Genomic DNA, 14,397 nt, shown 5'->3' with positions numbered 1-14,397 from the left:
TCATGAGACTGCCTGACTCCCCAGGAGACATCTGGAATGAATTTATGGTGAATTTGAGCTAGAATCACTCATCTAAATTGCGTATGGATTCTTACCCCTCAAAAACAGTGTGACAAAATACACATATAGTGATTGAAGTGGTAAGTTTGGGACAATTTGTTATGCAGCTGTAGACAACTAAGCCAATTTATTTTATTTTGTTTCTTATCCTTAGCTTTGATTTTCTTATCATTTAAATTTTTTTCATAATTATGTAAAACAGTTATGTCTTTCCCAGGCCAAATATACAAAACAAGATGTATTCACAAAGTGTGGTTTCTATTTTTGCTAAGGAACATCATATTCTATCTGTCCACTTAATCATTTTTTCAAAACTCTTTATTCCTTCATTTTGCAAAATGAAGAGATAAGTAGATGATATAAAAAATAGATAGAACCTGGTAATATAATCTATAGACTTTTCTCTACCTTCCTCATAGCCAATTAATATTACTTGATTATTCCAAAAAGAAGTGCTTAGTAATATTCATCACAAATATATAGTAACACTCATATATTTGTAATATTCATATATATAGATAGAGAGAAATTCTTCATTTCTTTTTATAGTTTCATAGTACTCCATGTATGATGCATCTTGGTTTAGTAGCCAGTCCCTAATTCCTTATCAATGGATATTTAGGTCATTTGTAGTTTTTTGTGGGGGTGCAAGAAGTAATGTCTCCATGGCTATATTCTGCATGAATCTTTGAATAATTTTCCAGTCTATCTTTAAAACAGATTTTCTAAAAATGGGATTTTTATGTCAAAAAATAAATATGCATGAAGTGCTGGGAATTATTTTCAAATTTCCTTGCAAAGTGGTTGTTCATTCTAAATTTCTCCTATCATTGTAGCAATGTATCTGTTACCCCATAACCTTCCCACAAACTAACATCAATTTTCTGAATTTTGCCAATATATGTTGCCAATTTACTGAATTTTGCCAATGAGAAATTGTGTCCCAGGATAGAATTAAAATCAATTTACATTATTTTACTAAGAGTAAGGCTGTATCTTTTTGTATGTTTAAGAAACATTTAAATTTATATTTCAGCAAACTATTCACATTTGCCCATCTTCTAATTGTTCACTGTCCATTTACTTCTACATTTTTAGAAGATTCTATAGGTTTAGGATATATTTGTGTATTATAAATTTGCAGATTTCCACTCCCCCCAGTTTGTCAGGTTTTTGTGTACTCTGCTTATAGTTTTCCTATCCACATACGCATGGGAACATTGGCACTCTTTTTTTTTATTATATGTGCATTCTGATTCATAGTTAAGAAAGCTTCCCCTTTCTTAACTATGATAGAGGAAATCACCCGTATTTACTTGTACTGTGTATTTATGTTTGATCCATTTGGAATATATCCTAATATACATTCTATATGCACGATGGTATTTGTGAAACAGATTCAATTTTAAATTTCTGTATGGCTAGTGAATAATTCCAGTATCATCAATTAAAAAGTCTATCTTTTTCATATTCATTTGTGATGTAGACTTTATCACACAAAAAATTACAATATACCACTTGATCTATTTCTGGAGTTTTATTTACAATTCCATTGGTCTTTTATTTATTTATGTGTCCAAATAAATCTTTTATGTTTTAAATGTTATTTATTTTTAATTTTTAATTAAAATTTTTATTTTCATATTGTTGTTCTGGGGTACATTGTGACATTTACAAAAGTGCTTACAATATATCTTAGTCAAATTTGCCCTCTCATCATTATCTTTTATTCTTCCCTCCACCCTTCTTAGAACAGTGTCAGCAGGTCTCATTTTTCATTTTCATACATGAGTACATAGTATTTCCATCATATGCACCGTCCTTCACCCCTTCCTTATATCCTCCCCTGTCCAATTGGTACCAATCCCCAGACAGTACCATTTTACTTGTTTGTCCTTCATTTTTGAAAAAAAAAGATATTTCTGTCTTTTTTTGTTTAAGACAGTAAGTTTCATTATGACATTTCCACGTATATATATATATATTACATCCCAAATTGGTTCATCCCTCCCCGCATACACATTAATTTTCTCCTTTCTACCCTCTTATGGTGATTTCAACAAGTTTAAATATTCTATATTCATTCTGATATAGAAGGTACATATTCACCTTCTTTACTTCCTTCTTTTATCCTCCCCTTCTTGTTAGTGTACCCCATCCCCACCTCATGACCTGTTTTTAAACCTTGTTCTTTGTTGTTTAAGTGTCTGTTTATTGTTCAGTGGGATTTTTGCCCTGATATTATACCTGTACATGCATTATGCTTAAATCAATGTAATCCCCTCCACTGCATTTCTCACCCTTCCCCCATCCTATGTTGTTAAACAATTTTCAGTATGTTTTGTTGTATCTTATTCCTATACAGATGTGATGTATTCCATTATCATTTGTTTTCTTTCCTTCTTATTTCCTCCCTTGGTCTCCTCTACCAGTCCAACCTTTGGATACATGCTATGTATGTATTTGTATATAAAATTTTGCTTACATTTGTATTGGTCCTATATTCCACATATGAGAGAAAACATATGGCCTTTGGCTTTCAGAACCTGGCTAATTTCACTTCAGATGATGTTTGCCAGTTCTATCCATATACCTGCAAGCAGAAAAATTTCATTTTTTTAATGGCTGAATAAAATCCCATTGTACATAAATATAACATTTTCTTAATACATTCATCAGTTGTGTAGCATCTTGGTTGTTTCCATGGATTGGCTATTGTGAATAATGCTGCAGCAAGCATGAGAGTGCACATGTCTTTATTGTAACCTGACTTACATTCGTTCAGGTATATACCTAGGAGTAGTATTGCTGGATCATGTGGCAGTTCTATTTTTAGTTTTTTGAGGAGCCTCCATACTGTTTTCCATAGTGGTTATACTAATTTACATACCAACCAATAGTCAATGAGGGTTCCTTTTTCCCTACATCCTCATCAACATTGGTGGCTTGTGTTCTTGATAGTAGCTATTCTAACAGAAGTGAGGTAGAATCTTAATATGGTTTTGATTTGGATTTCCTTTATGGGTGGGGATGCTGAGCATTTTTTCATGTGTGTTGTGGTCATTTATACTTCTTCCTTTGGAAAAGATCTGTTCAATTCATTTGCCCATTTCTTCATTGGGCAAACAACTCTATTTTAAATATAGAGACTTTATATTTTAACATCCAGTAGTGGCATATTACCTACTACCCATACCATTCCTCTTCTTTTCAAGTTTCCTGACTACTCTTGCTGTTTTGTTTTATCAGATTAATTTTATAATCAATCTGGCTAGTTCCAATGCAAAACAAAAATCTAATACTATTTTTGTTGGAATCTCATCAAATTTATAAATTCCCTCAGGAAGGATTTATGTCTTGATGATGTTAACATCTTCTGTTCAAGAATATAGCATGCATTTCCATTTTTCTCATAAATGTTTAGACATTTCTTGTTAAGTTTATTCCTTGGCAGTTGATCATTTATTTAGTCAATTTGGTTATACACTTATTTGCTATTTAAGTGGTGTCTGCTCATCCACTTCATTTTCTAATGAGCTCTGAAGCCCATTGATCTGTGCTACTGATGTAAGAATTTTCTGATTTGCCAAATTCTCTTATCATTTTAGTTGTTTTTCCATTCACCATCTTGAGATTTTAGATATCTAGTCTTATCAGATGAGGATAATGAATCTGTCTCATCTCTTCTTTTCTAAGTATTACACATATAATTTCTTTCTTGTTTTATTGCATTGGCTAATACCTACAGTCTATTACAAAAAACCTTGGGAGTTAATGGATACTCTAGACTTCTAGATTCTAATAGGAATGCCTCTAACGTTTCACCATTAAATTAGATTTTGGCTTTGGGTAAAACACAGAAGTATTTTTGGAAATAAAAATCAACAAGGCACAATTCTTACTCTCAGGTTGCTTATAGACTTGTGGAAGGTGACAGATAAGGAAATAGTGTATTTTAATAGCATGACAACATCAGCTGCAGATGTATGCACAGATTCATTTAGAAGCACATTAGGAAAGGCACTTTGCTTGCTCTTGGGATTCAGACAACAACATTTCTTGGTGGAGTCATATTTAATCTGAGACCTTAAATATATTTACGAGTTAATCAAATAAAGATGGAGGGAAGAAAATTTCACACAGAAGAAATAGCATGAGGAAAGGATGGGAGGTAAATGGGAACAGAACTCTATTCGTGGAATGGAATTACAGTTTTAGTGAAAGGTGGGCATGAGAAGAATGTAGAATGACAGAGTGGCTGGAAGGGTCAGTCAACAAGTTTGAATTTTATACTAGGGAAATGAGGATTTAACAATGGGTTTTAGCTGTTTTAAACAGATGCTACACCTGGTCAATGGTTTCAAAGTTCTTCTTAAAAGAGGTGGATTGCAGTAGCCAGTGGGATGATAGTGGGCATGACACAATACTTAAAATCTACTTGTGTAGCTGAACTTGAAGTATTCCCATCAACAGAAGACCATACCTTGAGGAACCAAGTTGGATTCAGAGTATGAAAACCAGAGCAGACTTGAACCAAATCTATAGTTTGGAACGAAGTACTGACAAAACCAAACTTCTATCAGTAAAAGCTTTCTTAGTTCATATCTATAGGTGTGAGCATATAAAAATATTGCTGTAAACCACTGAGTGCTGGGTGATTTGTTACACAGAAGTATTTATTACAATAGCTGTCTAATACAGAGAGGGAAGTTAATATAGGAAAGTCAGTTCAAAGATCATTAAATCTGGTGAAATCGAATGGTCCTCTCACTAGGGTAATAGCAGAAGAAATGAAAGCAGACATTTTGAGAAACAGGAGGAATAATTTAAAGGACTCAGTGATTGGATGGGCATCAGAGTTAGGGACAAAGAGCAGGAAAGCATGCCCAGCTTTCTTGCTAGTACAACTAGAAAAACAATGAGATCATTCTGTGAAATATAGGCCTCAGAAGAAGAGCAGGACCAAAAATTCTGCTTTGAACAAGTTCAATTTGAGGTGTGAATATACAACCTAGTCGGAAGGCCCATGGCATCTGTCTATTCATCTATACAATGAGGATAATATCATGTGCTTCTACTTACCTCACAGGGATACTGTGGACAGTGAGAAAAAAAAAAAACTATGCAAAAGGACTTTTAAAAGTAAATCTTATCAATCAACAGTGATACTTATAAAAAAGAAAGCACTTGTTCTTTTATTTTCTTGCTGCCAGATGCAAAAAGAAGTCTAATTTTACCTTTGAAATTATGCCACTGAGTTTGTTGCTAGCCACACATTCCTTTTAACTTTTTTCTGAGAGAAGGCAGAGCTAATGTTTCTAAAAAGCAAAATATACATTTTCAGGGAATTAGCCATAAGAAGCAGAATTTGTAGGGAAAAGATTTTAGGGCTGGTGGGCAAAAGAAACAAGCTCTCTTCTTGTGAGAACTTAGACAAATCCTTTTCCTCTCTTTCTTTATATTTATACTTATTGATTTCTAAGAAATTTTATCGTTCTCAAGTACACAAAACAATGGATTCTTGTAACATTTTCAGTTTCACTTACCTCTTACCAATGATATTCTCTGAACTTAATCTATTATTTCACACTTGCCCTTCCTCACTCATGTTAGCTCAATCTTCATCAGCAACTTCTCTTTTGGAGCAAATTCAGCCTGTCCAGATTGCCTGTTATGTCCCAGGCAGGAAAGCTTATTTTCATCTATGTGTGAATGATAAAGATCTAGAAGGAGTTCTGATTGGTTTGCTTCTATAACTGCAGCAGGATTCCATTTACCACTTAGTCAAGGTGGTAATGAGGGTCTCTGTACCAGGCAACTGTGGCTGCCATCTGGCAGGCCAGCATTACAAGCCTGCCTGGCAGACAAAACCAATTAGTCAGTCCCCACACCTCCCACGAGGCCTTCCTGTGTTTGGTGGCTGGGTGTCAGCCCTGCTGAGCTTCCCACAAACCCCTGAGTTCTGGGGGAGGAGGAACAAGTCAGTTTTCTCTAGTATCATAGAAACAGCAAAGATTCCCAGATTAAGGAAGCCCAAAGACTGCTCACTCAGTGAGTATCCTACTCATGCTAATGATGAGTCTATAGCAGGATGGGCAGCTGGATGTATTAAGAGGAGTGTCAAGAAGCAGATTTCCATTTATAAGAGGAAAACTAGAATTGTCTCAAATGCCTATGAAGATTTTGTCAAATGAGCCATGTTATATCCAATACAAAGGAACAGATGCAGATCTGTGATTTAGGACATAGAACTTGGGCTTCAGTTGTGGCTTTGCCACTTTTCAGCCTTATGACCTTGGCAAAACAACTGATCTCTTTGTTTCTCAGTATTCCTATCCATGAACTGAAAAAGTTCCTACCTCTTTAGGTGCTTGGGAATAGTAAATTAGTTAATGTATATCAGGAACTTAGACTAGTGCTTGGCACATGGTAAATGCTAACTGTTATCTCTGAATATGACTCTTCATAGAGCCATTAAAGATGTGCAAAAGATGAAGTTTTTTCATGTCCAAGGGAGAATTCTTGACATAAAGTGAATCAAATAGGATAACAAGAATGCATACGTAACGATTCTCATTCTATATCTATTCATGGAGGAAAGAAGGAAAAAAGAAGACCATTAGTTTTCTTTGGTTGAGTTTTATTTTCTTATAATTTTATAATTAGAAATATACATTTAAAATGTAAGTAAGGGATAATAATAAGAAATAAATTCTAGGTAAACATCATCTTATGTGCACACTTAAGAATCATTTTAACATTTCTGAGCTTCAGGTTTATCATCTATACCTGGTAACACAAGTAACAGTGGCACCTACCTCACAGTACTAATTTCAAAGAGCAAATAATAAAATTTACCTGAAATCTACAACTCAGTAATAAAGTGATTTTTAACTGTAATATTACCAAAGTCATCCTTAGGGAGTGACAAAATTAACAAGAAATTAGGGTGAAACTCAGAGGTCTTTATAAGTGCATAATAGAATATTTCACTTCTGAAAATTCATTCTCTTCTGCTCTAAACAGGCACCAAATTCAAGAACTAATCTATTTAAAGCCAAATGACATAATAAATAGAGAGTAGGGTACCTATATTCCAGTCTAGGGTATGCAACGAATACTAGCCAAGTCACTTTTATAAATGGACTTCATTGTTCAACTAGACCTTACAGAGTATAGTCTGAAGGCCATTGGTGGACTGTCAATCACTCCAAATTTGTAATTCTTTATGTGGTTCTTATGAACAAAAGATCACAAATCCATAAGCATTCATTTTCTCTATCACTGAAGACTGGCTAGCATCTCAGTGATTTAAAAAGGGCTATTAAAACTAAAAACTAAAAATAGTTATGTTTGAGTTTGCTGCAGACTTTAATCAGTATTCTACTAAAATATCTGGCTGTCACTTAATGCTTGGCAGCATTGCAAAACTCCTACTCTATGTATCTGTTTAATTGCAATTTCAGCAATTTTTGGAAATGGTACTTTGTTATCAATGAATCATTAGTTTTGTCTTGATTCAGATCCAGTTTCCAATTGCTGCTACACTTGCTTTTTAATTACAAATTACTAATCACTTAGATTCATCATTATCAAGCCAGTTTGTTATGGATTGTTTGTTTGATTGTTAACAGAGGATAGTGATATATATTTCTATTAAGACAGTTTGAGGTCTGTAATTTTTTGATATTTAGACATGATTACATTGACTTTGAAAATAAATTATTTCTTTCTATAATATGAAAGCAGACCATCCTCCAACAGCTGGACCTTTGCATGGATAATGACAATTAATCACTGTATTTACTACTGAGTATCACAGAATCAGCCATAGGCAGTGTAAGATTACCAACTTAAGGGGTGATCATCAAAGATGAAATGTATAAAATGATCTTGAAATTCATTTCAGATAAAAAAAGAACTGTTTCTCTAGTTCCTGGTCCCCTTTTCCTATTGGCCTCAGTTGCTTTTAAGGTATCTGCTTTAGTTTCTCTTCATTAAGGGCAACAAATGCTAGCTAATTTTTTAGGTTTCTTACCTATCCTCACCCCTCCCTTGTGTGCTCTCGCTTTTATCATGTGCTCAAAGTCCAATCCCATTGTTGTGTTTGCCCTTGATCTATTGTCCACACATGAGGGAGAACATATGGTTTTTGGTCTTTTGGGCCAAGCTAACCTCACTCAGAATGATGTTCTAAATTCCATCCATTTATCAGCGAATGATAACATTTCGTTCTTCTTCATGGCTGCATAGAATTCCATTGTGTATAGATACCACATTTTCTTAATCCATTCGTCAGTGGTGGGGCATCTTGGCTGTTTCCATATTTTGGCTATAGTGACTAGTGCCGAAATAAACATGGGTGTGCAGGTGCCTCTGGAGTAACCTGTGTCACAGTCATTTGGGTATATCCCCAAGAGTGGTATTGCTGGATCAAATGGTAGATCAATGTCTGCCTTTTTAAGTAGCCTCCAAATTTTTTTCCAGAGTGGTTGTACTAGTTTACATTCCCACCAACAGTGTAAGAGGGTTCCTTTTTCCCCACATCCTCGCCAACACCTGTTGTTGGTGGTGTTGCTGATGATGGCTATTCTAACAGGGGTGAGGTGGAATCTTAATGTGGTTTTAATTTGCATTTCCTTTATTGCTAGAGATGGTGAGCATTTTTTCATGTGTTTTTTGGCCACTTGAATTTCTTCTTTTGAGAAAGTTCTGTTTAGTTCACTTGCCCATTTCTTTATTAACCTAGAAGGTAACACACACACACAGGAAATTAATGTGAGTCAACTCCCTGTATAGCTATCCTTATCTCAACCAGCAAAAACCCTTGTTCCTTCCTATTATTGCTTATACTCTCTCTACAACAAAATTAGAAATAAGGGCAAAATAGTTTCTGCTGGGTATTGAGGGGGTGGGGGGAATAGGGAGGGGACGGGGTGGGGGGAATAGGAAGGGGACGGAGTGGGTGGTAAGGGAGGGGTTGTGGGTAGGGGGGAGAAATGACCCAAGCCTTGTATGCACATATAAATAATAAAAGAAAAAAAAATCCACTAAAATGCTGAAAAAAAAAGAACTGTTTCTAACTTCTACTTCATGTAAAATAAATTAAGTTCCATTTGTGCAAGTATGTGTTTGCACAAACTTGTGTTTTTATCAATATTTTCCTAGTAAATTACCAAAAGAATATTGGGTGTTTCTGTTACTCACTTTGTTATCCAGGGATCTGCAACTGCATGTTCCTGTTAGGTGTTTCTGGTGGCTTTCTGGTTTCTGGTTTCCCTCTTCCATGTCATCTGGGTTATCAATGGCTTGCTGGTCAAGGGGGGTCAGCGGGAACTGGTGGGTCCCTCCTTGTTCATCTGCTTTATATTATCATGCATGGGTTTCTGGAGTGCTGCTTGAGTTTCTGCCTTCAGGTTCTCATTTTGCTTGCTGGGAAGAAACAATTTTGTGTTTTGTTACTCACAGGGCAGACTCTTCATGCACTAGCTTGGCATGAGAAACACAAGGTGTTACCCTAGTAGCATGAACAGTGGTAACTCAGCACCATGGAATGTAGAAGTAAACATTGGTTATTTGTCTCTGGATCATTTACCATAGAGAACCCATGCCATTATCTTCTCGGGCTTTGTCTTTCCTCTGCCCTCTTCTACATACTCATAAAGATAATCTATCCATCTGTTCAAAACCCTTACTTATTATAAGTATGCAACAGTGTGATAAATGAACCCTAAAGGTTATTACATTCCTTACTTATAAGTGTAACAGGCATTTTCAGCATTTGTAACTAGAAAGGGAAAAAAGTTGAAACAGTTCGTCAGGTTCAACTCCACTCTGTCTCTATTCAGTTGCTGCACATACAGACTTCTTATTCTCTTAGTGAACTTCCATTTAGGTTTACTATTAAACAGAGAAAAGTTAGAGGTCTGTAGGAATTACCTAAAAAATATAAATAATTTAAAAATTAACAAAAAGTAAGCCTTGTTTAGTAACTTTAGATTTATACATCAAATAACATGGCATCATTTTGTGCATAGAAAAATTTGAAAATCAGAAACTCAAATGCACAAAGAGAATGCTTAAAAAACAGACATAATTTTTAAAGTGGTTGACCTTATGAAACATCTTAGGAGTTAGGTAATTTTATCTGTTTTTTTAAAAAGTAGATAAAATTGTAAAACTCTTAAGTATTTAATAGTGGGTCAATGTGCTGAATAGTTCCTCTATATTCATATCATAGAATGTGTGGAGCCATTAAAATAGTTGTGAATAATCTTAACGACAAAATAAATGTCTGATTATGAAAATAAGTGAAAGTATGGTTCATTCAATTGTGTAAAATGCATGCATATAATGTGTGGCCATATGAAGCATAGAAAAACTAAGGCAGAAGCCAACAATAAGTACCTCTGAGTAGTAGAAATTGGGGTATATGTAATATCCTATTATATCCTATTATTATTCTAAATTTTCTGTATGAGAAAATATTATTTTATATTAGAAAGAATTAATTTCAAAGGTATTCTGTAAGTTTTTACTGTTATTACTGATACGGCAGAAAACATGGCAATTATCTGAGCATAAATAGTTGCTCTAATGCTTTTTGATCTGAATAAGGCCAAACTATAGGCTATGCATGGAATATATGTGCATCTGTCATAGTTATCCAATTGGTAGTGGTAGCATGAGAAGAAAAGAAGAAAGAAGAAAGAACACTGATGGAAATCTACATTTACATAAGGAATAAGAGCCCTAAAAGATGATTAAAAACAAATTCTTAGTAAGAAAGAGAGAAACTAGGAGAGTAGGGTCTTAGGAGAAAAACAAACATTTCCAGGAAGAGGGAACAAACAATTTCAAATTCTGCTGAGAAAGGTAAGTTCTGAAAACTTATCTTTTGGTTCAGTTGTAAGGATGTTGACAGGAATCTTAGTGAAGGGAGTTTCAATGAGATAACAGAGGTGAATACTAGACTGAAATGGGCAGAGGAAAGAAGGGGACAAGAAACTGTAGACAGGGAACATAACTCCGTGGAGGAGTTTGACTGGAAGAGGTGAGAGAGAGAAACTGGTAACAGGCATGGAATGTTAGGTTCCAGACAGGGCTTTTATTATTATTATTTTATTATTATTTATTATGTTTGAAGATTGTAGGGACTCAAACACAGTAAAATGCCAATGGTGAAGAGCCAGTAAAGCTGGAGATAAGAGGGAGATGTCATTGCTGAAATGTAATGAACCCTGACAAAGAGAAATGTGATGTCATCATAAGGAGGGCAGATGCAGGGTAGAAACCTCCAAGAAAGGCAGTAGAGAGCTAGGTGAGTTTGTAGGCAAATTTGTGTGTTTAGTGGCAAGAAGTTAATCAAATTGCTGACAGCTTGGACTTTTTCTCTGATAATGAGGTAAAGTGACATATTAGGTCTCATGGGGAAAGTGGTGAGGTATGAAGTCTGAATTAAGAACAGATGGTTTGAAATAGTTGAAAAGAAGAGTGGAAGAGAGAGCTGGTCAGAAAAATAAGACAAGTGGCTGGCTAGTTATGTTGGTGACCACAGGTTTTTGTGGACTTGACTTGGGAAGGTGGATACTCTTTGTGCCCAGTGGTGGTCCTGGAACACAGAGAAGGCCGACAGTGTGGTTCATCTAGGCCTGGTGCATTGCCCATCTTCAGATCTTATTGGCAGTATAGTCAGGCAAGAGTTCATGGAAGTTCAGGATTATGTGAGGAGCAGAAAGTAGAGTGGGCAACCAAAACAGGAAATGTGGGATTTGAAGGCAAAAATGGTCCTGGGTCAGAGTTAAGTGTTCTGGGCAGTCTCAGCACAGAATTGCCTGAGAAATTCGTAGTTATCTGCCTGTCTTTTAAAACAGCCACAAAAATAACCTGTTAAGTCTGTTTCAAGTAAAAGCTGTTTTTTAAAAAATACATAGCAAGATAAAAATTAACATGAAAATGACTCTCCAGCTGAGAAACAGCGTGTGTCTGTGGTTCTCACAAACAATTTGTCAACACACATTTGTTGTTATGTTGTTACAAACTCACAGTTCTTCTAGGCTTGTGTGCTAGCTACCTACATTACTGAAAATAGAAATTTGCCATTTCAAAAGAAAGGGAAAATACGCCATCAATAGTGTCTTGGAAGCAAGACACAGTTAGCTCCCTCACATGTACTTCTGACCTCAGCTGCGGCTCCCAGGGATGCCAGGAAGAGGTTCCTGTCATCCAGGAACTGAGAGCAATTGGGGAGGATTACAGTGTGCCTGAATGATAAATAAATGAGGGGAACTGTCCAATTGTTCCCTCTCACACCAGGCTGTTGCTACAAACCAGCCCTTTAGTGCCACTCTCTACCACATTAGAAAGAAGCATTGCAAGGGTGTGTAATAGCATCATCTGCCCAAGGCAATGTAGGGATCCCCATTGGCCCGACCTCCCATGTTACTACACCTCACCAGATCTCACATTTGATTTAGATTATACCCCTGCTGAGAACATGAAATCTCAAATAGAGGAGCCACAGGGCTCAGCAAAAGGTCAACAGATGCCATCCTAAAGGTCTGCCAACCTTGGCAGCCACTCAATGTCACCAATTTCCAACTGTATGCCAACTAACAGGCCCTAAGCCCTCTGGAATAAATTCCTAGAATGTGCCAGATAGTAAATGAAAGCATGTCTTATCTGGAAGTCAAAGAGATCATCAACACAGCCAGACTTTTTGTTCTAAAAAAGAAAAAAACAAGAAAATATAGTAGGAAACAGGAAGAGAATATACTGAAAACCTTACCACAGGGGAGCTGAAATGTGAAGTCTGTGTTAACATATGTATCAAATGTTATTGGAACAAAGTGTGAGGTTTTTTTTTTTTAATGCAATGGAGTCATATGGTGTATTACAATATATATTTGATTTTCAGAAAGATCTTAAAAATATGTAAATTTAGTTCTCAAACTTATGCCCAAATAATTAATTTATTCATCATTACAATTATAGGAGGTAATATATTATAAATGATTATATGTGTCAATCACCACACAGAAGTTCTTTCATGTCATCTTTATAATCTACACATTAGGTATTATTATCACCATTGTACCGATGAGAAAAATGGATGATCAAAGAGGATGGTTAAATTGCCTACCCTACTAGTATAGGTAGAAATCTAGGACTTGTACCCAGGTCTGCTTGGCTCCAAAGACTTTGCTCTTCAAGTTCACGCCAATAATTTACAAATCATATAGCATTAAAAAGATATTGTAGTTTTTATTTGCTTTCTTTTTTAAAATGTTAAGCAAATTTTCATGAAAAATAATTTATAAAGGCTTCTAGTTCATCTTTTAACCTCATCTCTCCAGAATACCTCAGTGGCCATTCAGTCTTGGTTTGTACTTCCCCAGAGATAGGAAATTCATTACATTCTCAAAATTATTCCCAAATGAGTTATACTCATTTCTTTCTTCATAACACTGAGCCAAATTCTGATGTTAAGAAAATAATCTAAGTTTACTTTTCATGGTATTTGTACTACAGTATTTTACAGAATAATACTGGTTTCTCAAGTTAATGATTTTTGCCACAAAATTAGTAACCACTCAGCAATTATTCGGTCAGCAATTGCTATCTGTATAAGTTACTTTTAACTTACAAAAATGATATCTCAATGTATCTGCTGTCCTGCATTCTTTCTTCATTTACATGCAATTTTATAGCAATGGATAGGTTCATACAACAGACATTTTCATAAGTCTATCTTTCATCCATATATTGCTACCTTTTTTATGGACATTGGGATTTGAACTCAGGGCTTTGAGCTTGCAAAGCAAGCACCCTACCACTTGAGCCATGCCTCTGTTCCATTTTACTCTGGTTGTTTTGGATATGGGAGTCTCTGGAACTATTTGACCGGCTGGCCTCAAACAAAGATCCTCCTGATTTTAACCCCCTAGTAGCTAGGATTACAAATATGAGCCACCAGCACCTGGCTTATTGCTACTTTCTTGAATGAGGCTATGGTGTGCATCCAGTCTACCCAATGCATTAAGATTGTATTGTTTATAAAGATCTCATAGTTAGGAGGGGAAGCAGACATTTAAACAGAAAATTATAGTGTGATAATTTAAAAATAGAATTTATATGAAGAGAAATATAGAGTCATAGGGAAAGTTCAAAACAAATCTGTTTAAGGAAGACAGAAATGACTCTAGGAAAGAATTGACATATAACATAGCAGTTGAAAGAGAAAATAGGAGGAAAAATATTCAAGATCAGATGATAGACATGCTGTTGGAGAAAATGGCAGTGACTCCCATCTTTTAAAACTCAGACTGCCTGATGTAA

At 35.4% G+C, this 14,397-nt stretch overlaps 1 protein-coding gene across 1 annotated transcript in view; it reads right to left on the bottom strand.

Annotated features, from left to right (window-relative positions):
- The window catches only part of C7H1orf87 (chromosome 7 C1orf87 homolog), an 89,680-nt gene that overhangs the window by 67,339 nt on the left and 7,944 nt on the right, over window positions 1-14,397 (bottom strand). Inside the window, 2 exon segments of the mRNA XM_074079599.1 lie at window positions 9,268-9,396; window positions 9,399-9,492. Coding sequence (XP_073935700.1) covers window positions 9,268-9,396; window positions 9,399-9,492 — 223 coding nt within the window.

Source organism: Castor canadensis, chromosome 7, assembly GCF_047511655.1.
Source record: "Castor canadensis chromosome 7, mCasCan1.hap1v2, whole genome shotgun sequence".
In the NCBI taxonomy this organism is placed as follows: domain Eukaryota; kingdom Metazoa; phylum Chordata; class Mammalia; order Rodentia; family Castoridae; genus Castor; species Castor canadensis.
Note: the sequence above shows the minus strand (reverse complement) of the source record. Positions and strands in the feature narration are given on the sequence as shown.